Source organism: Condylura cristata, unplaced genomic scaffold (assembly GCF_000260355.1).
Source record: "Condylura cristata isolate star-nosed mole 26May11 unplaced genomic scaffold, ConCri1.0 scaffold00026, whole genome shotgun sequence".
In the NCBI taxonomy this organism is placed as follows: domain Eukaryota; kingdom Metazoa; phylum Chordata; class Mammalia; order Eulipotyphla; family Talpidae; genus Condylura; species Condylura cristata.
The window spans coordinates 17,988,697-18,013,564 of record NW_004567127.1 but is presented as its reverse complement, the minus strand read 5'-3'; the positions used below and the strand labels follow the sequence as shown (position 1 = coordinate 18,013,564).

The 24,868-nt window shown below is 39.6% G+C and overlaps 1 protein-coding gene across 3 annotated transcripts in view; it reads left to right on the top strand.

Annotated features, from left to right (window-relative positions):
- The window catches only part of LOC101637714 (transmembrane protein 56), a 61,434-nt gene that overhangs the window by 10,924 nt on the left and 25,642 nt on the right, over positions 1 to 24,868 (top strand). For 2 of the 3 annotated variants that reach the window (XM_012730148.1, XM_012730149.1), the window contains exons 2-5: positions 13,907 to 14,066; positions 17,978 to 18,067; positions 19,575 to 19,633; positions 20,860 to 20,954. In XM_012730148.1, the coding sequence (XP_012585602.1) occupies positions 13,918 to 14,066; positions 17,978 to 18,067; positions 19,575 to 19,633; positions 20,860 to 20,954 (393 nt within the window). In that variant the 5' untranslated portion in view covers positions 13,907 to 13,917. The remainder of the gene's footprint in view (positions 1 to 13,906; positions 14,067 to 17,977; positions 18,068 to 19,574; positions 19,634 to 20,859; positions 20,955 to 24,868) is intronic. The other variant, XM_004689517.2, reaches the window with a different exon arrangement.

The following is a 24,868-nucleotide window of genomic DNA, read 5'->3' as shown; positions in this document are numbered from 1 at the left end:
GCGAATTAATTTTTAATAGGCTAGGAGTCGACAAACCAGCAGAGCAATAGAGAGAGCTGAGGGAAGTTCTTTTCCCATTGTTGGTTCTCTTAGGCATTATAGTAAAAAGCCCCAAACTTGGAATAAGTATAAAATGAAATAAGATTTTAAAGAATAAGATAAATGATTTTTTTTAAAAAAGCTAACAGTAGCTTTTCTCAAACTCTTCCAAAAAATGGAAAAGGAGGGAACACCTCCAAACGTACTTTATGAGGCCAGCACTATTCTGATATCAAAACCAGAAAGGATACCTCTAGAAAACTACAGGCCAATATCCCTGATGAACCTAAAAGCAAAAATTTTCAATAAAATACTACAGACCCAATTCAGCAGCACATTAAAAAAATCATTCATGATGATTAGATGAGATTAATGTTTGTGATGCAGGGATGGTAAAGAATTGCATATTCTATTCTATTAATCAATGATACACCACAACACTTATTTGCATAATAAGTGTTGTGGTGTATCATTGATTAATAGAATAAAAGGAAATAATGTGATCATCTCAGGAGACACAGAAAAAGCAATTGATAAGATTCAACACTTGTAAAAACTTTTAACAAATTAGGCATAGAAGAAACATATCTCAACATAGTAAGGGCCATATATGACCAGTAAGCTAACATACTTGATGGAGAAAGGTTGTAAGACCAGTTGCCCATTCACACCACTCTATTCAACATAGTACTGGATGTCCTAGGTGCAGCCATAAAGCAAGAAAAAGAAATAATCAATTTCAGAATTGAAAAGGAAGAAGTATAATTGTCTCAATTTACAGATACATGATATTATATATAGAGAATTCTGAAGGCTCAACCAAAAAGAAGCCTGTTAGAGCTACCCAGTCATTTAGTAAGATAGCAGAATACAAAATAAACATACAAAAATCAGTGATATTTCTACACCCAAACAATGGATCTCCTGAAAAAGAAATTGATTCTATTTATAGTAGTATCAAAAGATAATAAAATAGGAATAAATTTAACCAAAGAGGTAAAATTATTGAAATTATTACATTGAAAACTACAAACCATTGATGAAAGAAATCCAAGAAGACACAAAGATGGAAAGTTATATTGAATTCATGGATTGGAAGAATATTGTTAAAATGTCATTGCTACCAAAAACCATCTATAGACTCCATACAATCAATCCCTATCAAGCATCCAACGACAATTTTTACAGAAGTAGAAAAAACACTTAAAATTTATGTGGAATTTAAAAAAGACTCCCAATAGCTAAAGAGATCGCAAGAAAGCAGGAAGCATTGCAGATTCTGATTTCAAGCTACACTCTAAAGTTGTAATAATCAAGATAGTATGTTGCTGGCCAAAGTAAAAAATAGAAAAAAGGCCAGTGGAACAAAATAAACCCATGCATGTACATTAAACTACTTTAAACAAGGAAGCCAGGAAGGGAAAAAAGACATTTTCTCTAATAAATGGTGCTGGGATAGTTGGATACTCACATGTACGAGAATGAAACATACTGTACACACACACACACACACACAAATCTTGAAATCGATGAAAAATGTAAATGTAAGACAGCCATAATATTTCTGTAAGAAAACCTAGGAATAAAGCTTCTTATTAAGGAGCTTGGTAATGATTTTTTGAATAAAACACTACAACATAAGCAGCAAAATCACAATGGGGGGGCGGGGAGGCCTACATCAAATTTAAATGCTTCTGCATAGGAAAAGAAAACATGAACAAAGTGAAAAGATGACCTATGGAATGGGAGAAAATATTTGCAATCCAAGTACTTGATAGATGTTAACATCCAAGATACATGAAGAACTCAGACATTTCATTAGCAAACACAACACCTTAAAAAATGGGTAAAGGGCTTGAATAGACCGTCTCCAAAAAAGATAAGTGAAGACTAACAGGTCATGAAAAGATGCTCACCAGCACTAGTGCTTAGGGAAATGCAAATCAGCCACAATGAGATTACACCTCAAGGCTGTTGGAATGACTATCACCAAAAAGATAAGAAATAGCACACGCTGGCATGGACGTACACTGTGGGTAGGATTGTAAGTTGGTATAGTCACTGTGGCAAACATTATGTAGGAGCCTCAGAATCTGAAAGTACAAGTTCATATGATCCAGCAAGTCTACTTCTGGGAATATATCCAAAGGAAATAAAAACAGTAGTTCAAAAAGTGATTCTGCATACACATGTTCATAGCAGCATTATTGATAATAACCAGTACATGGAAACAACTGAGGCATCTATTGATGAATGCATTAAGAAGTTTTGGTGTATACAATATAATTCAGCCATAAAACATGAGGAAATTCTGCCAATTGTAATAATGCGGATGAAACTTGAAGGCGTTTTGCTAAGTGAAGTAAGTCAGATAAAGACAAATACTGCATTATCTCACTTATGTTTAGAATCTAAAAGGCAAATCAACCAACTAACCAATCAAGCTCATAAAAAAGGAGGTCCGTTTGGTTTCCAGAGGCAAGGTGTAGGGGTAGGGGAATTGGAGGAAGGTTACAGGTACATATAAATAAGCACTAGGGATGTAATATACATGATGATAATAGTTAACACCACTGTATGACCGACATATACGACAGTTGTTAGAAAGTACTAGTTCTTGTCATATTTTCTTTCTCTTTTTATTGTGTGTGCATAGTGATGAGTAATGGCTGAACCCATTGTGGCAATCATTTTGCAATATATGTGAATCATTACATGATGCTGTAGCCTTAAACAGTGATGTCTGACATTATTTCTCAATAAAACTGAAAAAATAATTGAGATGACATAGGTTCATTATGTTAAATTTCATTTCATTCCAAAAGTTTAAATGTGTGTTAGGAAAATAAGATAAAACTTTGTTAAAAATTTTAATTAAAAATATCATTGAGGCCCTCCCTGGTGGCGCAGCTGGTTAAAGCACAGCACTGAGAATCTAAAGCTGCTTCCACATGAGTTCGATTCCCACCTGCCCTGGAGGTGACCACATGGCGTGGCAGACCTCTCCTGACCCGCCTGCTGCTCCCCTCAGCAGTGTACTTCATCGATCTACCTGTTCTGTTCCCCACTCTGTCACTGGTGAAGCCTCTAACTGCCCTTGAGCCTCTGTCCTGCACCCCAGTTCTGTATGCACAAATAAATAAATCTTAAAAAAAAAACAAAACTACCATTGAACTGACCAAATGTGTGGAAAACCAGGGAGAGAAATTCTTGAGAAGGCAAGCATTTTCTGTAAGGGGTTAAGGAAATGGCCTATTTTCCCTCTACCGTCTTTGCTATATTAAAACAACTTGAGGGCTCTCTGTAACCCTATCCATATTCACCCTCAAAACAGTTTTCTTCGTTGTGGTGGCAAGGTGGGACCACCCCACAGCCCATGTCTGGATATGACTTGCTGGGATGGGTGATGATAGAATTTTTTTTATAATATAATAGTTTATTTTTGCATCATTTTGTACATTTTTTTTTCATCTCAATTGTAATCCCTGTGGGCCTCCCATCACTGAGTCACCCGTGTGCCAGGGTGATGATAGAACTTAGCCTACTTCCTATTCTAACAGCTTGTTATTGTAAATACTGTGGGAAAAATAAAAGCTAGATAGGAATTATGAATATTTAACTTTTAAATATTTTTATGCTTTGTTAAAATCAAAACAGTCTATAATGCAAAAACTGTTTCCGGGTGGTATCAGTTGCCAGCTGGTGGAACAGTGTCTCTTTAATTTGAATTCTCTTACTTGCTCTTGGAAAGTGAAAGGGAGGAAGGCATAGGGAACAGAATAAAAATATAAAGGATATCCCTTTTCAAAGCCAAGTGCCTTAAGACACAGTGAAGAAGCAAAGAGAAATTTTTCACATAATTGTGTGCAATTCCTTGTTAAATTTTAAGTAACACATCTGAGAAAGGGAATGTAATTTAATTTTATTCATATAGGGTTCCTTAGCTTTTCCTAATTTAGTCTTCATTTTCTTCCTATTGGCTTCAACTAAAAGAGCAGTACTGTGAATATTGGAGGATTTATAGATGTTGGACTGACTCTTCATGCAGCTGGCTTCTGGTAGACTTCACACCAATGTTAATGGTATTTGAACTTGGAGCTCAGAAAGGAAAAATGAGGTAGCATGTATTCTGCATGTTAATCTTATAACTTTTCATCATAAGCTCATGATGCAGAATTAAAACCACAGAAGACAAAAACTAACCGCAGTTAGCTAAGAGCATAGTACCCATTTGATTACATGGTTCGCAGTTTTTTACATGATCCATTGAGTAGTGTGGTAGTTATTCTTTACTAAGGGATTTTTTTTTTAAAGATTTATTTATTTGTGCATACAGAACTGGGGTATAGGCCAGAGGTGCAGTGGTGGTGACAGACAGGGTTCAACAGAGACAGAGTGGGGAGCAGAACAGGCAGATCAACAAAGTACACTGCTGAGGGGAGCAAGTGGGTGGGTCAGGAGAGGTCTGCTGAGCCATGTGGATCACCTCTGAGGTAGGCGGGGATTGAACTCATGCAGAAGTGGCTTTCGATTCTCAGTGCTGCGCTTTGACTCGCTTAGCCACCAGGGAGGGATTTTAATGTCTTTGGTTAATTACTGACATTTTATGACTGTTTAGACAGGTAATTGCAGTGTACCACTCATATGGAAATGCAAACAAAAAGTAGAATGGGTAGAGGGCAGGCGTGCCCTCTTTCTGGAGAGAGCTTTTGTTTGGTTTGATAAATAGCTCTTCTTCTGCAGTCCTGTACTCATTGACAAATGACTTCTGGTTTGCAAATTTATAGAGACTTTATAACATTTTTGTCTTGTTAGGGCTACTGACATACAGATAAGTTAATGAATAAGTCTATAGCTGGCCCTAGTGTGCAAGATACTGTGCAGATTACAATTATACATGAAACTTTTGAGCACAAACCATTTGTTTGGGGTAGATGAACTAAATATTAAATACCTGTTTTCTGAGCTCAAAGAAGACATCCCTGAGGAAGGAAGGCTCGGCCCGGGAGCTGCAGAAGCATGCATGTTAACGTGGGAGTGGAGGAGCAGGGCTAGAATGGAGGGATAGAATATGTAAAGACTGGCAGGGGGAGGGAACATGGCATCTCTGAGGAACAGAAAGGAGCCACATTAGGTGGCGTGCAGCAAGTGAGTTCAGGTGCCAGTTGAGACTGGAGAAGGTGGATCCTAAAAGAACTCTGGAAAACCAGTGAAAGTTTTTTTTTTAAAGATTTATTTACTTATGCATAAAGAACTGGAGTACAGGCCAGAGGGGGTGGAGTGGGGAGTGGGGAGATGGTGTGAGAGGATTCACCAGAGACAAAGTGGGGAACAGAACAGGCAGACTGATGAAGAAAACTGCCAAGGGGAGCAGTGGGTGAGACAGGAGAGGTCTGCCACGCCATGGGGGTCACCTCCCTGGCCCGGGACCAGACTCTTCTTACTGAAGCAGCTACACCTAGCTTCATAGTGCTGCTCTTTAACCTGTGGCACCACCAGGGTGGGCCCACCAGTGAAAGTTTTAAGCTGCAGGTAGGTGAGGAGCTGGCATGACTGGAGACAACTTCTAGAAAGGGTTTCCTTAGAGCCTTCAGGTCTCCATGCCACACTAAGGAGACTAGTTTGGAGACAGTCCAGAAAAGTGATGGTGGTAGCTTGAGAGAAATGGCTAATTTTGAGAGCTGATTAAGCAGTGACTGAAATCCACAGGACTCCATGAAGGATCAGGTGGGGTAGCAGAGTAGTTATCATGGGTGATTTGTAGATTTCCGGCGCTCAGATCTGGGTGGATGATGACACCGCCCATGAGATGAACAACCTAGAAGTTCACCAAGTTTTTGGGGTGGTCAACTTGGTTTGCAATACCTTTGAAATGCAACATGGTAATGCCAAGTTGGCAGTTTGCTATATGTTTCAGGAACTCAGAGGAGAGATCTGGGATGGGCATTTAAACCTGAGATTGTCCTGCAGATAAGGGGTAGCTGAAACCAGAGGGATATATGAAATCACATAGGAACCAAGTAAAAAGAAGGACCCAACAGTGAGCCTCAGGGAATTGTCTTATTTGGTTGGTGGGCAGAGCAAGAGGTTGGTGTTACTGAGACCAACAATTTCCCAAATCACTCCAACTCTTGAAGCCTCCAACCATCTGTCCCATTCTCAACAGAAAACTCCCATCCTACTTACTAAAAATGTCAACCTATGAAAACTGTGTTACACTACCAAATTACTGGCCCCTTTACTCACCTGTCCTTGCTTCAAAGGGAAGAAAGCTTTTCAAGAAGAAAGCGGTCAGTGGTGTCAGGTGTTGATGGGAGGTCAGGTTACATGAGGTCACACATAGAAGTCACTGCTGAGCTTAGAATAGTTATAGCAGGGAATTAGCGAGGGGTTTGAGCAGTGAGAGGTGAAAAATGACAGGATGGACCAACCTTTTCTAGGACTTTGTCTTTAGAGAGTGTAGGGGTAAAGAGGAGCCAGGAGACTGTGAGGGAGAAAACTATACTGGAAAGGAGACACAGGATTGAAGAGGAGCTTGTGGGGCTATGGGTTTTGTTTTCATTGGAACTACTTGAGCTTATTTAAAAGACAATAGAAAGATCTAGTTGAGGAGAGAATAAAGGACAACAGAAACAAAAGATTCCAAAGAAGTTCAGGAAGGGTAGATCCAAAATGCTCAGAAAGTTTGTCCTGGCAAGCAAGGACAGGTGGGTAAAGAGGCAGGTAATTTGCACAGTTTGCAGTGTGGCAGTGAGAGTTTTCATGGGTAGACATTTTTAGTAAGTAGGATGGGGGTTTTCTGTTGAGAATGGGGTAGATGGTTGGAGATTTGAAAAGAGTTGAAGTGATTTGGAAAATTGTGGACTGTGGGAGTATTCGTTGGCTCAGGCAATGTGGTGGGAGGGAAGGAAAATTTTGAGACTGTTTAATCTCTCTGCAATTTCACACATACCAACTCAATCTCTTCTGGTATCTGACTTTTTTGTCAGTGCTCTGATTGTTTTCGGGCTTGTCACTGAGTACATAATTGGGCAGATTCAGGCTTGGGTTTTGCCAGCTCTGGCAGTGGAAAGGAAATGCAGGGTATTAGTAAGAGTGTTACTGAAATAATGGGCTCTCAGCTCTAAGCTGATTAAAGGCGGAAGTAGAACAGAGGAGATGGCTAATGCGCTGAGGGAAAGCTGAGAGGTCAGGGGATTGAGAATGCCCAAATGCCGAAGGCCGAGTCTACTGGAAGGAAAGAGCAACAAAGGGGATCCCTGGAATGTTATTTCGGAGGCAGATGAATGATAAGTGAGGGACAATAAAGGTCCAAAGTGGGTCAAGTGGTATGGAAGAGGGCCCACTCCAGGTGGAGACAAAGGCCTGCATGGTTGGGGAACACAGGAACGGGTCTGTCAGGCTGGCAGGGTTGGGGGATGCCAGTGAGCTGGGGTCAATGTCTGAATGGGAGGAAGCGTTTAGGTTACAGTATGATGCCAGTGAGGAGAGGGAGCTGTTAACTCCACCAACCTGGTGTTTACAGAGGCAGGAGAGGAGCTGGGCAGCCTCCTGACTCCAAATGTAAATGACCAGGCCTCTGCCACCTGAGAGGGTTGGTTGCAGAAGAAGAGAGGGGTCTTCAGAACACATAAAGAAAGAGGAGACCCCAAGGACAGAGCACAGTTTTCTGGGTGTAGAGCTGTTCTAGGAGAGTTCATGGAAGGCCTTAGGAGGTGGAGGGAGGGAACTTTGGGGCATAACAAGGATAAAATTGTGGAGGAAAGAGGGTAGGTTTTTGCCGTGGGGGCTGTCTGCATTGTGCATGTTGACACCTGTTAACAGGGATGGGTAAGAGGCCTCGCGCCAACGCGCAGAAAGTGGCCTTTGCTTGGCTGGAGTGAAGGAAGGAGATTGCGTGTCCTGCTGCTGTGGGGGGTGGGTGAACGTGGATCGTGTTCCAGTTGCTGTTATAAGCGCCTCCCCAACATTATGTAGTTTATTTCCCATGACAGCTATGCCCAGTCAATACTATTATCTCCATTTTATGCATGAGGCAACTGGGGTTCAGTTAGGCAAGTAGTAGTCTGTCCGGGTGACACAGCGAGTGGAACTGATTCCAGCTAAAATCAGCTAAACTGGGCCTCTGCATCTGCCTCCGTGTTATAAGCACTTCCTCTTTCTCGCAGGCTTGATTTGGGTTTTTCAAACCGAAATGACGGCAGAGTTGAGAAGGCAATGCAGGATTTAACACAGAATTGCCTTTTTGCATGTCAAAATCGAATTCCCGCCTGTACTGCTCTGTAGGCCAGCTCAGGCCTCCTGGCTCGCCCTGGTCTCACGCCACCGCCTGCCACGGATGTGCAGACACTTTAAATTTGTTGAAGGTTCTTCCCTAAATGAAGCTGAACCTTCCCTCCCTGTAACTGTTGCCTGCTTTTACATTCTCCCTTTCTGTACAATGTATGCTTTCTCCTCTTAGGGGTAGTCCCCGTGAAATTCCCAAGACAGTGTTTAGGTGTTGAGGTACGCCCTCCGGTCCTAGCTAAGTAGTCTTATTTCTGAGCTCACTTCCCTCTGCCCTCTAACTCTCCACCAGGTTGTGATTTCTAAGAATCAACCGTCTTAGTTGCACTACCTTATTTATTTTTAATTTTTGACATCATTCATTTTACTTCATCTTATTCACATCGTTCTGTGTTTTATTTAAGTGTCTCTTCAGGTGTAGTTTCCATAAGTCTCTTACCACCACAGCACCGTTGACCCATCACCATAGTCTCTCTGCTCTTCTCTCCCAGTCTTGCCCCTCTCCCTCCTCCGCCCCTGCTGGATGTCTCAGATCTGTGGTCAGCTTGCAGGTTTTCTTTTTTTCCTGACCCTTTTTTGGTTTCTCTGTATTCCCCATGTAAGAGAAACTATCTGATTTTTATCTTTTTCTTTCTGACTTATTTCTCTTAGCTTCTTCCCTCCCAGGTCGGTCCATGTTGCTGCAGATGGCATAAATTCATCTTTTTTGATCGCGGAGTGTTTTTATTCCACGCTGTGCATATCACACATTCTTGACCCATGCTTCTGTTTGGGGGCATTTAGATTGTTTCCATATCTTGGCATTGTAAAAAGTGCTAGTTGCAGTCCTTCGTAGGTGCTTTGAGATGTAATTCAGTCAGAGCAAATTGGGGCCGGTGCATGTCTTGATCCAAAGGTATACGCACTCACCGGTGATGAGGGTCACGCATGAACCTGCATTTACGAGTGTGTGTGCTGTGTTTAGTGGACTGTTATGGTAGGCCCCATGCTTGGGCATTGCCTTTTAGAAGTTTATTCCTATTTTGTCTTTCGGACGGGGGCTCACTTGGTTCATGAAGATAATTTTGAAACTTGATGCTGTTTTCCCATCACGTTAGCTATTTTTCCCAGCTCTGTATTGTAGGCCGATAGAGTAAACATAAATATTTGTAAAACTATTCCTGAAATAGACCACAAAGAGAGAGCTTGGGGACCCTGCTGGTGGAGCAACTGGTTAGGATGCAGCACTGCAAGCTAGCTGCAGCCCCTTCAATGCAAATTCTGTCCCCGGCCCCAGAGGTGACCCATTTGGCGTGGCAGATCTCTCCTGTCTCGCCCACTGCTCCCCTCAGCAGTGTACTTCGTCTATCTGCCTATTCTGCTCCCTACTCTGTCTTGGGTGAATCCTCTCACTGCCTCTGCATCTCTTACCTGTGCCCCAGTTCTCCGTGCATAAATACATAAATATTTTTTTAAAAAAGAGAGAGCTTGGTAAGATGTCAGAGATATTTCTCAAGTCTGCTTCAGATCATTGATCTACATGCTGCTTCTAATTTTTCAGCTGGCTCTGGCTTTACCTAATTATGTTAGCCAGCCAGATTTCTTTGTGTTATTCATAAGGCTATTGTGAATGTTCAGAATTTTCCTGGAATTAAGTTATTCTTCCTTTGATATTCTTCAATCTACCAGAATTTGGCAGAGTGTTAGTGGTGGGAGTGAGGGATAGGAAACAACCAGGATGCCTAAGTGGTTGTAGAGTAGAAGGTGGAAGACAGCTACTCTCTGAGATCCAGAATCCTGGGAAAAGGGCTGGTTTGCAGTTTAGTTGCGCTTGGGTCAGGTAGAACATGGGGCCTCTGCAGGCTGCACACATGGAGCCACCCAGAAAGTGGCTGACCCACTGAGACCTGTGTGCTGGGGGTGGCACTGTCTGGTTGGCATGACATAAGCCGTGTTGAGGGCGTGAGCTTTGCTGTGCACAGAGGAGGTTCTGGACCAGCAGAGAGGGAGGGGAGAAACATTGCTGCCTTGAGGGAGTTGATCCATGCCTGATTAGCTCCAGGTTCTTGTTTTTTGTTTGTTTTTGGCTGTGAACTGGGAAGAAACCTCATCTATTATAAGAGAGGGAATTGGAGACTTGAGAGCAGTGAATACTTGGAATCAGTGTGGGAAGTAGTCAAGCATGCGAAGGACAGGAAAAGGAACGCTGTATACAAGTAGAGCTCCCTTAAACTCACAAGGGATTCCTCTGCCCTCTTTATTAAGAGCTTCATGCTGCTGAAACACTACAGCAGTAGAACTCACCCGTTTTGTCAGAGCATGGAGGGATGCAGTGTGTGCCTGCTCCCCAGGGATTGGTGCTCAGCCACTAGGGAATGAACTCAGGAAAATGAGGGTAGGAGCCTTGTTCCTAGGTCAGAGATTCTAGTGGTGGGCTGGGGTGTTTTCGACCTCACTGTCAGCCTGGGATTTAAGAGGAGCGGAGAGAGGCCCTTTGCTTCACCTTGAATACCCGGGGTGGCTCCTCAGGGTTAATGTGTCCTCTCTGCTGGGTGTTTTTCCCTGAAAGCAAAATGTCTGGAGTGTGGTGCCCACACAGGGGCCCTCCCTCCGGGAGTCCTCCTGCTGGAGAAAGGCTCTCAGGAGCTGAGGAGAGCTGCTCTCCCCAACCTGGCTGAGTTTAAGTTTATGGAAACCACCAAACCACCTTGGGGGAAATGGTGTACATATGGATGTGTGTGGAAAGCCTCTGCTTTGGTGGGTGAAACATCCATGACCCAGTACGGGCTGATAGATTCTATTGTAAAGTTCACAGACACTCTGCCTTTTCACTCGCCACAGAAGTATTCCCCACTCGTGTCAGTAGCTCCTTTCTAGGTAAATATTCCAAACTTTTTCCTGCCACTGCTTTGTGAACCTGGCCTAATATCTTTATACTTTTACTGTGTCTGCTTATCCCCAAACACAAGGTTCTTCTTCCTCTGTGTCTCTAGTGAGTATTATTTAGTTTTATCCATTTTTTTCCCTGTTTTCTTGCCTGATTCAGGGTCTAAATGGGTGTTTGCTTCATACCAGAAGCCTTGATTTTTCTGGGGAAGTTTAGCAAAAATGTAGACTAGTCCTTGATTTGACATGACTGATTAATTAAGCAAGCAGCAGCTTAGTAAGAAGCAAAGCCTGGAGTAGAACAGTTTAATTAGCTTCTGTCTGTTGAGGCTTTAATGGAAGCCACAATTTATATGAAGCTTTTTAGTTTTGAAATGTTTTTGCAGAGAGACTCAGCATGTATCCCAAAGACACCAGTTAGCTGAATTTAAGTCTTTTGAAAATATGAAATAGCCAGAATTACAAAGAATTAATTAAAACCAACTTTTTAAGGAATGATCAGTTGTCTAATGGTGAACTGCATGATATCCTCTGTATTTTATGACTTTTGATAAGCATTCATGAAATAAAAACTCATGACATATGCTGAATTTTAACAAAAGTAACTGAGCAGCCCTGCCATCTTTAAGACCGGCAGAGAACATATAAAACCTGTCAGGGCAAACCATCCTCACATTTAAGATTAAACTCTGTTGTTTAATCTCTGTTGTTCTGGCTGCTGGTTTCAGATTCCTCACATGTCGGCTCACCTGGCCTCCAGATCACTATTTGCTTTAATCTTCCAAACGTCTTTTTTCCCTTATATTGCATTTAACAAAATTATAATAACAGTTAATTTGTGTACAAAGCTTATTTATATGTATTATTTGGTTAATATTAAACTTAGGTTAAAAGACTGCAAATTAAGTTTTTCAAATACCCAATAAACACATGTTGATTTAAAAAAAAAGTAAATGAGCAATAAAGTTAATGGAATCTCACAGAGAAGAATTGTAATATCAATATTTTTACTGAGTACACATACCAGAAAGAGAGAATGAGAAAAGAATTCATTACAGACACATGAATTTTGTCAGAAGGGGCCCTGTGGGAGACTGATTCTTATTATGATATCCTGGCAGGAAGGCAATGAAGTGGGGTTATTGCTAGTGCAGTCAATGGCTTGGTTTTTCTCTAGCGAATTGGCTTCAGTAGGTGACTTTATTTCTTCACATTAGGCAGCTGGAAATATGGATTGATTCATTTCCTTTCCATTTGAGGGTCAGCCCTATTGAAGGTAGAGAGTGAGTGCAAAATGCTGTATTTGCTGCATATAAGCAAATATTTTAGCGTCTTTTTGGTCTGACCGTTTCTAAGATTTTTAGACCAAAGTTTAGCTCAATGAAATAGAAAACATACTTTGAATATACATACATGGATATTACTATTCTTCCTGCTATTTCTAGTCTTAAAACCTTGAGATCCTTTAATAAACATCTTTGTATTTTAGAGATTAAAAAATCCCAGAAGATTTTTAGTCGAAGGATATGTGTGAAAACAGAATATTAAAAAAAACCTAAATACTAATTTCAGCAGTAGCAATAGTGGTGTGGTTCTTTCTTTTTTTAAGGTAGTATTTATTATCCTTCTTAAGATGATATTTACTTTAAATGTTGTTTATTCCACTCTATAATCAGTTTTTGTTGCATAATTATTTTTGGTTTTGCTGATAAGATTTTCACCTAATTGCTTCTTGAAAAATTATCTAACCAACTTTCCCATTTATATATATAGGAGGAAATTGGGGCATAGAAAATTTTAATTAAAAATTTTATTACAGGCCCTACCTGGTGGCGCAGCAGGTTAAAGCACCGCACTAAGAAGCTTGAGCCACTTTCGCATGAGTTCGATTCCCGCCTGCCAGGGAGGAGATCCACATGGCCAGGCAGACCTCTCCTGACCCGCCCGCTGCTCCCCTCAGCAGTGTACTTCATCTATCTGCCTGTTCTGCTCCCCACTCTGTACCTGGTGAATCCTCTCACCCTCCGCATCTCTGCCTGTACCCCAGTTCTGTATGAATAAATAAATAAATCTTAAAAAAAATTTATTACAATAGGAATGCTTTCAGTTATAGTACTAGAATTCTCTGAATATTAGACCCTGAAACTTAGCTAATTTTGAATATTGTTATTAAATTTGTTTCCTGAAATTTGTAATTTATTGAGATTTTTAAGATTTTCCCCTTTCATTTAAATACAAATGTAATATAAATGACAGGTGGAAAAGTGAAAAACACCTAAGACTTAAAATTCTTAGTTTCTTTGTTCTTTTCCTTTGTGGTAAATCACAAAAAAAAAAATACAACCATATACTTTTTTTTTTTTTTTAAAGATTGATTTATTTATGCACACAGAACTGGGGTACAGGCCAGAGGTGCAGGGGCGGTGAGAGGATTCACCAAAGACAGGGTGGGGAGCAGAACAGGCAGACTGAGGAAGTACACTGCTGAGGGGAGCAGTAGGTGAGACCGGAGAGGTCTGCCACGCCATGCGGGTTACCACCAGAGCCAGGCATCGAATTTGCACTGCAGTGGCTGTGGCTCACTTGCAGTGCTGCGCTTTAACCTGCTGTGCCACCCGGGAGGGCCCACATGCCCTTTTAAAGTAAAATAAATCAATAAATAAAGGTTTATCATGAGCAATTTCAAGCTATTCATTGCTACCTTTTCTCTTAACAGGTTGATGAGCTATGGATATGAAACTGATCACCAGCACTGCCTTCACCAGCTTTTTCACCTTTCAGCTTCTTTTTCACTTTGTAAGTTACTGGTTTTCAGCAAAAGTTTCTCCAGGTTTTAATAGTCTCAACTTTGAAAAGAAGATTGAATGGAACTCAAGGTAAAGCCTCTGAAAACGTTACTGACTAACTTAAAAAGAATTCGTTTTAAGAAATTATTTACATTCTTTTCAAAAAGTCTTTCCTTTAGGACCTAACAAAGTCTAAGGTAATGCACGAACATTTTACGAATTCTACTAGTGAAATATTGTAGGAAAAATTGATTGCACTTTCTGAGAAACTATGCGAAGGGTAATCAGTAGAGTCCAGCTGCTGTCAAGGGGGACTGTTTTGCATTCTTCTCTGAAATATTAGTGATAACAAACACATGTTCTTTGGAAATGATAACAGGAGTAAACATCCAGTGGGCTGCGAGTGGCCTAAATACAGCTTTGCCTGTGAGCAGAGCCAGAGCAGCTACACTCGGAGCCTCTTTTGCATTCGTAGCGCTCTCTCTTCATGAACTTTTCACTTCAGAACCCTTCCGGAACCTCTTCCTGTGCTGTATAATTCTAAAGTAAAAAATGTTTTTTTGATTTTTTTTAAACAAACAAAAAAATAAATGGAAATGACAGGATCTCCAAGGACATGTAAATCTGTGGGAGTTTCAGTTAGTTGGTTTGCAAACTTTTGCTACCTGCCCTTCATTCATCTCCCACAAGGATGGTTCTTCATTTGTTGACTTGCAGCATTCCAGGCACCCAAACATTTGGCTCTGTAAACCACTGTGATTTGCAGTAGCTACTAGCAATACTTTATGTTGTTCTTATTTAGTTAAATTTAAGACTAGCAACAAAATGAATTCAGTAGGTCTGTAAAACAATTATTTTTCCATTGGCATTTCCTTTTAGAATTCAAGATCACTACCAGTATCTAAGTAGTTATTTGAGAATGGTCCTATTTGGCCTGAAATCCCTACTTTGTTTGAGTTAAACTGTTCTGTAGGCATCCCCTTACAACTCAGATGGTGAGTAAGACAGTTGTCGTCTATATATTACACTGGTTTATTCTGTATATACCCACTCCAGTTCCTGCCACCTCAAAAGTGTGAAATATTTCTCCACAGATTTTTGTAAAATAAGAGGCATGATTCATTTGTCTTAAGAATAGCACAAAGATATTGTTCAAATGCAGGCTACAAAAGGTACCAACCATTATTTTTAAAACACTTTCTACTGTGAAGATAGATAGACTAGTGGGAAAGAGAAGTAAGAGGCAAGGGGCATACCTTTTCTGTAGCTAAATTTTGAGCTACTTTTCTTTCCTTTCACCGTGATTAGTGATTAGGGTAGATGAAAGCATTTGAATTTGGAGAGCTGCAAGCCAAAGAAATAGCAAATGTACTGAAAAAGGGAGCAAAGATTAAAACAAAGTGATGAAATTGAAAAATACGTTCCTTTATTCTGTCTTCTTGCTGCCATTGGATGATGCCTGGGATGGCTGTTTGGGAAGCTGAGTGTGCATCATAAAGGGAGCCTGAAACTGTACCAGATTCATTACAATATCCCACTGGTCTCTCTCTCTCTCTGACTTACTCCCATTTCCCAGTCAAACTTGCTTTACATAGGACTTAAGGTTAGAGTGCAAGGACAAAATTGTCTGCTTTTTGAGTAAAGCTCACATGTAATATATGTCCTGGTCCAGCGTCCAGTCTTGAAATACATCCACAAAACAAAAACAATTCAGTTTTCCCAGCAGTCAGGAGTCTCTGAACAATGAGTGGTCTACACCACCTAGTAGAAAAAGAACCAGAGGAAAGAAGCAGCTCTGGGAAATGCACCCCTAAGAGAAGTGAGAAATTGTGATACTTGTTACTTTTCAGAAAATATACATACTTGACCATTATTATTTATATCTCCATTATTTACATATAAACATTTGTGAATGATTAAATCAGTGACTGGATGTTTCTTCTGTTCATTGCAGTTAGATCTGTTTGATTCCAGTAATGATCAGCTTTTCTCTTATGAAATATGCCATTTTCATCAGCTGAGGTCTTTTAATTTTTCCCATTTACCATAACAACCTTTCAGCAAAGAAGTTTTTTTTTTTTTTTTTAAAGATTTATTTATTTGGCCCTTTCTGGTGGCACAACAGGTTAGTATGCAGCACTGCAAGCCAGCCACAGCCGCATCAGTGCGCGTTCTCTCCCCTCCCCGGATGCTATCCATATGGCACAGCAGACCTCTCCTGACCGCCCACTGCTCTCCTCAGCAATCGGCGTGTTCTGCTCCCCACTCTGTCTCTGCTGAATCCTCTTACTGCCCCTGCACCTCTGGCTTGTACCCCAGTTCTGTATGAATAAAATGAATCTTAGGAAAAAAAGATTTATTTATTAATGCATACAGAACTGGGGTACAGGCCAGAGGTGTGGTGGGTAAGAGGATTCACCAGAGACAGAGTGGGGAGCAGAACAGGCAGAACAATGAAGTAACACTGCTGAGGGGAGCAGTGGGCCAGACAGGAGAGGTCTGTCATGCCATGTGGGTCACCCCTCTAGCGGGGGATTGAATTTGTGCTTCAGTGGCTTCAGAGAGCTCCACACATAGTGTGTCACTTTAACCTGTTGTGCCACCAGAGAGAAACCAGAGAAGTATTTTTAAAGCTTGAGTATAAGGAACAAAAAGTTAGATTTTTTTTTCCAAAAAGTTAGAAATTTTTGATATTAGGTTGGTAAATATTGAAGTAGCCAAAGACCATGTTTCTTTCTTTTCTTAGAAGTTTTTGATAACAAGTGAGTTGTATGACTGTTTAGATGGAATGTGGAGTGTTCTATTTGATGTCAAGGAATGCACATTTTTATCCTTCTATGTTCAGATGGAATTCAAGTGTGCTTGTCATGAAAAGTCCACATTCATACACCTGACAAATTGGGTTAATTATTCACATTTCAAAATGGTCTTTTTAAGTGCCTCTGATTACTTAAAATACGATTTGATTTAACATAATATATCTGTTTCAGAGCCCATCATCTATTAAATCTAGTGTGTTGAGTTTTTAAGTTATAATAAGACCTTTATATTAGTTGATATATTTTACTTTTAAAGATTGTGGGTACATACTGAGGAGAGACATTCATTATGTACTATTAACATCTAGAGAAACAACTGCTATTCTTTCATCCTTTATTTTAATGAAGGGAAAAGAACTTCATAACGTATAAGTTTTATTGTGTGAATATGTGTAGTATTCTGTATATGGGCTCTTTCGGTAGCTATCATAGTGATTTGGTGTCAGTAAATTATTAGCAAAGTGTTCACAGACGAATGTTTTCCATCTAAACCTGTTCCTTCTATAAAAGAAAATTCCATCTGGATTCTTGTGAACATTTTGCTTCCACTTGGGTCCATCTTTTAAACAGGTTTTCTGCATAAATTTATAATCTTCAATTTTGCTATTGAAAAATGCATTTGTAATAGTGATAGAGACTCATAGTTGCCGCCCTGGCCTTCTGAGAGCTTGCTTACAAGAACCGAGCACAATAATGCATGTGAGTGTGCATCTAAAATGGAAATCTACAAGGCAATACATCATCATTTCATGGAATTCAAGGGATAGCGTTAGCTAACAGATCTGGAAGTCATTTCTGACTGATTGGAGCAGGAAACCCTGCATTGAGATTGTTGGGCATGGAGCGCCGAGCTGGCAGCAGAGAGGTGGGCTTACCTGTGCCAGGTGGTGTCTACACAAGACTGGCAGCAGTGCCATCACAGACACTTCTGCTTTATGACTTCATCAGTAAGCGGGTCACCAGTTTTCTAGCAGGAAGTTATGGACCTGGCCATTCTTCTTATTATTTCCAAAGAGAGGGTGTGGCCCATTTCAAAAAGGCAGTTTGTATTATCCTCTCAGTTGTACTCTGTCCCTATGTTTAAATGCTTTCTGATTTAAGTTTTTCAGAATGTTAAATGACCTGCCGAACTTCAAATTTATTGCACAGAATAAAAAATCACTGTGTTTTGTTTCATTTCAGGGTTGTATCGACATGTCATTCTTTGATTGTTGGGATTCTGGGCCTGTACATTTTCTTTTTTGATGAGGATTCTCTAGCTGATCCAGTTTGGTAAGCTATTTCCTCTTACATCGTCCATTTGATTTATGTTTTGATGTTAATTATTAACAAGAACATCTCTTACTTTACTTTAAAGTGAAATATATTGATGGTGTATGTTTTATTAAGATGCTGTGCCTAGACTTATTTCAGCAAGGTGTATTAAAAGACTTACTTTAGATTTGAGTACAAATAATGTGGGCCATTTTGCTTTAGTATCATAATTGTTATCCAGAATAGGGAGCGACAGTGATGATGCAGACATTTTTACTGTGTTAGTGAATAAAAGCAAGTTATTGCTATCACTAAGCAAAAAGAGGTGATGAAGCTAGGATAAGCAGTTTAGAGAATACTTAAGGCTTAGTGTTCAAACTTTTGTTTGGTCCATCATCTTCTATCTAAGATATGAAAATGAGAATTATAGATGACCATTATGAGGACTTGAGTACTGAATGAGAAGATTTGAGGCACTAGTAATAACTGTTCTGCAATACAAAGATAACTTCACAATGATTCTTTTTGAAAAATTTAAATGTTGTTCAAATCGCAGAAGTTCTACAAACTATTTTTCCTAACAGTACACGAGAAAACATAGTTCAGCTTAGTTTGAGAGATTAGATGGCTTCTGAGAAACCTCTGCATCAGATAGGCAGACGTGGGCTCTATGGCATGTTGAACCGTTTAACCAGGTCTCCTAACCCCACTGTTTGACAGCCGTAGTGCTGGTCTTTATTCATAAATGTGGAATTATACTCATCAGAACTATGCCAGTTTAGTAAATTTTCACTGGGTAATTTCAAAACAACTCAATTTAGAGAATTTAGTTTCTAGACCAAATTTTAATATATTAACCTACCTAAATAATTTTTTGGATATTTTAAATTTTTCTTTGATCCCTTAATATACCTAGGTCCAGTTTTCCTGGGTTATATTTGTGGATCAATATTGGTAAAGAAATGGCTTCTGCCATGTACTTGAGCTCTGACTGCTTTTGTAGTGTGTCCTTTGCACTAGCAGTTCATATTACAGAGAAAAGACTGAGATTATATTTGTTTTTCCCCTTTAAAATGCTAGAAAGGCAAAAGTGTAGAGCTCCATACAGCAGGGCTAAAGAGTTTTTTACCTTTACCATAGGTAAATCCCTCTAGTTCTCAGTAAGGTAGTAGTGTATTGCTTCAGCGTCAGAGGTGGGATCTTTGAACTTGTAATTCTGATACAGAATCCAAACAGTCAGCATCTCAAATCCCAATTGAATCTTTTTGCAAACAAATTGTTTGAGAAATATGTTTATAAAAAGTTTTCTTTTTTAAACATTATTTTCATGTATTTTTAGCTCAGATAAATCATTATTCATCCAGTAAGAAGTATTATGATAGCTAACAGTACCTTGTGCAAATGACAATTTACCACTTGGGAATCTATAGAAAGCATTTTAATTATATTTAAACTCCAATAGAATAAAGGTAGCTGTCATTTATAACCTATGTACTAAAAAAAGTAACCTTTTTTTTAAATTTAGGGGTGAGTCAACGCTTGTGAAAGTGAATATTTCTATTGCTAGCGGCTACCTCTTTTCTGGTATGTGATACAGTGTTCATTGTCTGTTTCTTTTTAAACCACTCATAGATGATGCAAGTAATGCGTAGGATTTGCTTTGGTTTATTTATTTGAGTAGTACCTTTTCGGACCCATACTGGAGAAAACAAACACCTGCTGTGATGGCAGAACACCCGATGTTTTTGCTGCTGGCTCTTGGCCCTGAAGTTCAGGACTGCAGAGTGGGGCTCCTGAACCTCATATTGCTTGCTGATGGTGGCCCCTTGTTGTCCTAAAGAGTCCCTCAGGTGGAATTATTGTGATACCAATCAAGTTTAAGCCTCAAGGCCCCTCATTTGCAAGAGCCTTGCAGTATGTTCTCATGACCATGGCTTTGTGAAAACGTGTGAGAGTAAGCTAAGTTAGCCACAGTCTTTTAAGTTCTTGGACTCTTTCTACTCTACATTTCCCTGCTGTATTTCCTCTCACACTGAATGGGGTTAGAGTAGCCTTTTATCCAAGGAGACATTATGGGAATTAAATGGGGAATATGCCATTTTAACTGCTCTTTGAAAAGCCATCTTGGTCTGTCTCAAGACAAGAGAGAAATAACAGATGTCTGATTCATACATTGAGCCTTATTTGTAATTTTTAAATTTATTAAATAACTGAAAGAAATATCTAAAAACAAACGATAGAATTTGAAGCAAAAGTAATAGAGACAAGTGATGGAGTCAACAGAAAATTTTCACCCAGAAGTGATGTTAAAAAATAAGACCTAGATTATATCAAAACATAGCAGTTCATCTAGAGAAAGAGATAACATTCAGGTAGAAATAATGAATAGTGTGTTCTCATAGACTGCATTATTAGATGGAATGATTGAAAAGAAGGGTGAATCATGGGGAAACATCCTTTCATTTGACACCAAATGCTGTCATTAACAAGGATAACGCAAAATTTTTAATGTGTCTCATGTGCTAGTTGATGAGCAATTCAATTCAAAGTAGTCACTACCTAGGAAATCTCAACTGAAAGAACCTTGATAATAGCTTTGCCCAAATTAAGTAACAACCCAAACACCTAAAAACAAGTTTTAAACAGAAACAAACATGTCTACACCAGGTGGAATGAAAAGTGAACATTTTAATTCTTGCTATGGAGAGTACTATGGGGGTGTAGGCTCAGAGTTGTCAGGAGAAAGAGTTGAATATATTGAAAAACAATGCCACTCTCTTCCTATGTAATACTATTTTTCTTTCTTACAGATTTGTTGATTCTCATTTCGTATTGGAAAGTGATTGGTGACAAATATTACATAGTGCACCATTGTACAGCTCTATATGCCTACTACTTTGTTCTGGTGAGTGCCAGGATTTACAGTAGCTTACCCAGCAGACAGAATTGGAAGTAATGACTTAAGGTGAACATAAATCTAAACATGCGGCTCTGAATTTACAAAGGCCAACTCCAAGTGCGTTCAAGGATCACTCTGGTTATATATTACCCTGTTTACTAACAAAAATAATAACTTGTATATATATTTGGATTCAGAAACTTGGAAGAAGGCAGATGACCCAATTTCTTAACTTTTTTCTTAAAACATTAAGGATTATGTAGTGATTGATATTTTTCTCTTTTCAGATACATTTATGATTTGGCAGCCAGGCAGGGCTAGGCATAGATTCCTGTAAAACCACTAGAATATTTCTTTTCTGTTTAATTCCACATACAGTTCCATGGATAGGCATGATTATATTTAAATAGGATATAGGATAGAGCAGTGGTAAGCAGGGGAGGAGGGTCTTACTCTGAGACTTCATCAGCATTCCAACACTGAAGTAATAACAGCAAGTCTCAGGCAGTAAGCTTATTAAACTTTACATCTAAAAAATATTTTTTACACATTCATTTATAAATTACCAATTTTATGTATCTTTCATGCTTGTTAGTTTTCTCTATAGTTGCTTTTCAACCTAGGTATACAACAAGCCCAAGATAGGTATTCAGAAATAGTAGCTGTATATAAACTATCATTGTTTGATTGTGATAGATTTGGTATAACATGCTGTGATTTTTCTATTTTTACTTAAATGTAACCACTGCTTTTCTTTCTTAGTATATATGTTATTGTGCATTCGTGACTATTTGGAGAATTTTGAAAAAATTCATACAAATGTCTATTCATATTCTTATATTTTTCTTTGTATTGACCAACATAAAGATAACTAGTGAATAAAATACTAATTTGAAATTATTTCTGCAAGAATCAGCTCTATCAAAGCATCCCTTTATATGACCCATTTGCAATGACAAATCTAAATAATTAAATCTTTCACTGGTTTTATTGTTTAAAATAATAATCACTTAATTTCCCCAAAGATAATCGGCTATTTCTACTGGCAGTTTCTATATGGCTTATTTCTTTATTGTCCTCTTCAGATAGGCAGTTACAGAATAGAGATTCTGCCTTCTACAGGCCTTATTTGTTTTGCAAACACTTTGCTTCCTAAGCATATCTGCTAAAAAGACATGCAAAACTAATAAACTCTCAGTTAACTCTGAGAAGAATGTGTGGGTAGCCATGTACGTTTAATACCATGTTGCAACTTTTACATATGTTCCCTGAACATGGACCACAAGTAATCATTGTGCTGTGAAAAGAATGTAAGCTGGGGAGGAGTGTTAGGTCACCTCCATGCATTCATAAATGCAAATACTGTGAGCTGCTTTTTCCTTGACTCTGAAATCACAGGTTTGGCAAGTGGCTGACTGTGCACAGATTAGTGAGCTGGCTATTTAGTTATGTGGGATGAGTACAATTTTTCTTTTACTTTTATGCCTTTAAAAAAATCAATAAAGTACATGTTGATGTTTTTAAAAACGATCTTAACTTGCCTTTTCTTCATATCTTACCATTAAGATACTCTTAAAGAATGCTTTTTGCAGTAGCTGTTATAGCAACATTTTGAAAGATAACAAAATTAACTTTTGTTGACTAGGTAGTATTAAAAATAGTCTCCTAATGTAGCTTACTAAAATGAGACAGTATGACTTCTATTTCCCATTACATTTACATACAGTAAACAAGCTAAATTTTTATGTGAAAAAAGTATTTTAAAAACTTGAATAAATGACCTTTTTTTCCTATTGAAATAAAGGTATAAACTTTCTTACCTAGTAAAGAACAGAATGACAGAAGTAGATAGCCTTAGAGATGGTTTTATTATTTCTATTACTCACTTAAAATCTTGCTTTTATAAAAACATAGTTCTATGGCTGACTTATCACTATCACTGCATATTGAGGAATTAGCCATGATACAAATGCTAAATGGTCATCTACACATGTGCGCATAGGTAAATATACACAGACATGCATGTGTGTGACATGTATGTGTGTGACATGTATGTGTGCGACATGCATGTGTGACATGTATATGGTTTTGGTTTAGTTTTAACAGTTGCTTTTTAAACATAGAATTTGATATGATGTTCCTCATATTTTATGAACATAGCAGACCCCCTCTGAGGATGCCCTCAATCCTGGTTTCAGAGATCAAGTCAAGCTCTTTCATTATCCTATAACTGAGTCACATCTTTGTGGGCATAGAGCATCCTCTCAGACTTGTGTAGTGGAATCACCTTAGCAAAGCTGAGTCTCAGATGACTTAATTTTTGAAAGTTATGTTCGTTTTAATGCCAAGAAGGGCAAGGATTCACCTTATTAGACTTGGTGTATGATGATAAAATAGTTATCAGCCAAGAGAATGTCATATCCATTTAATCACGTCTTGGTCTTAATCAGATTTGTAAAAAAGCAATCTCCTAATGGATTGTCCTTACTTGGAGTATCTAGAATAATCTGTGTCCTAGAGGTAGAAAAAATACATAATGGCTGCTCAGTATGTGTGGCTGAGTACTGAGAAGTTTCTGTTGAATGGGTAAAAGTTTCAGTTTGGGAATATGAAAAAGAGCTGATGTAGGTGGTGGTGATGGTTGCTTAGTGCTGAATTGTGCTCTTAAAAGTGATTGAAAGGGTACAATTTATTTTTTTTTTAAAGATTTATTTATTTGTGCATATAGAACTGAGGTACAGGCCAGAGGCTCAGGGACGGTGAGAGGCTTCACCAGAGACAGAGTGGGGAGCAGAACAGGCAGATCGATGAAGTACACTGCTGAGGGGAGCAGCGGGCAGGTTAGGAGAGGTCTGCCACGCCATGTCGTCACCTCCAGGACAGACGGGAATCGAACTCATGCAGAAGTGGCTTTAGCTTTTCAGTGCTGTGCTTTAACCCACTGCGCCACCAGGGAGGGCCTATTTTGTTTTTATTTTACCATAATAAAAGCAGGTGAGGAAAATTCCAGTTCATGACAGGGATGTAGGAAGATCATCTCTCACAGATATACTGAATCGGTAGCCATGTGCACAAGTTTCCCTTTAAAAAACTAGTCACTGAAGGGTGGCTGAGTGACAACTCCATGGAGGGCCTGGGACTCAGCTGCTCTGCAACATCCCCACCTAGTACGATAACCCACAAGCAAGAAGGACCACAAAACTCAGGGACTCCCCTTAGAGAGGACTGCAACATCAGCCCCCCGACACCAAAAAGATGAGCCTCCAAATTATCTAATATTGAAAATTAGCAGGATTCGTATACAAAGACCTACAAGACTGTCGAAAATTGACTCTCAAAGAGCCTGTGTGCTTAGACTCACCTGCTTCAGGACCCAGCTCAGACGGAGCCGACTGAGCACAGACTTAAGGTGAAGGGGCTCTGGCTGAGGGACACCCACGTTCTCACACACATCTAGGAGCCTGCCAAGTTAGCTGTCGGGGACACAATGGTGGCTGTCGTCTTTATGCTCTCCCTTTACTGTGCTGCAGGCACCACCATCTCAGAAGGGAGCTCCTATCAATGCCTGTGCCCCAGTTTTTGCCACTGTGCCCAGGGCCATCTCTAAATCACCTGGCTCTGGTAGCCAGAGGAGCTTGTGTTACAGCTCCCATGGGATACAGTAACCAGTGTTGCCCAGAAAGGAGCTGGTAGCCCTGTCTGATGACCTGCCTTTGATGACTGCTTCTAGGGGATACCTGTATATGACCTGGTGCAGAGGTCAGTGGGGTTGACTCTTCCCAAACACTTCTGGGAGCTCAAAGAAGTTCCTAAACAGTTCCCACTCTCAGGGCACAGCAAGAGGCTTCAGACTCTGGAGCTCAGTTTTACTGTCAAGGAGACCTGGTAACTGATCCCCAGGACAGCAGCCCGGGGGGGGG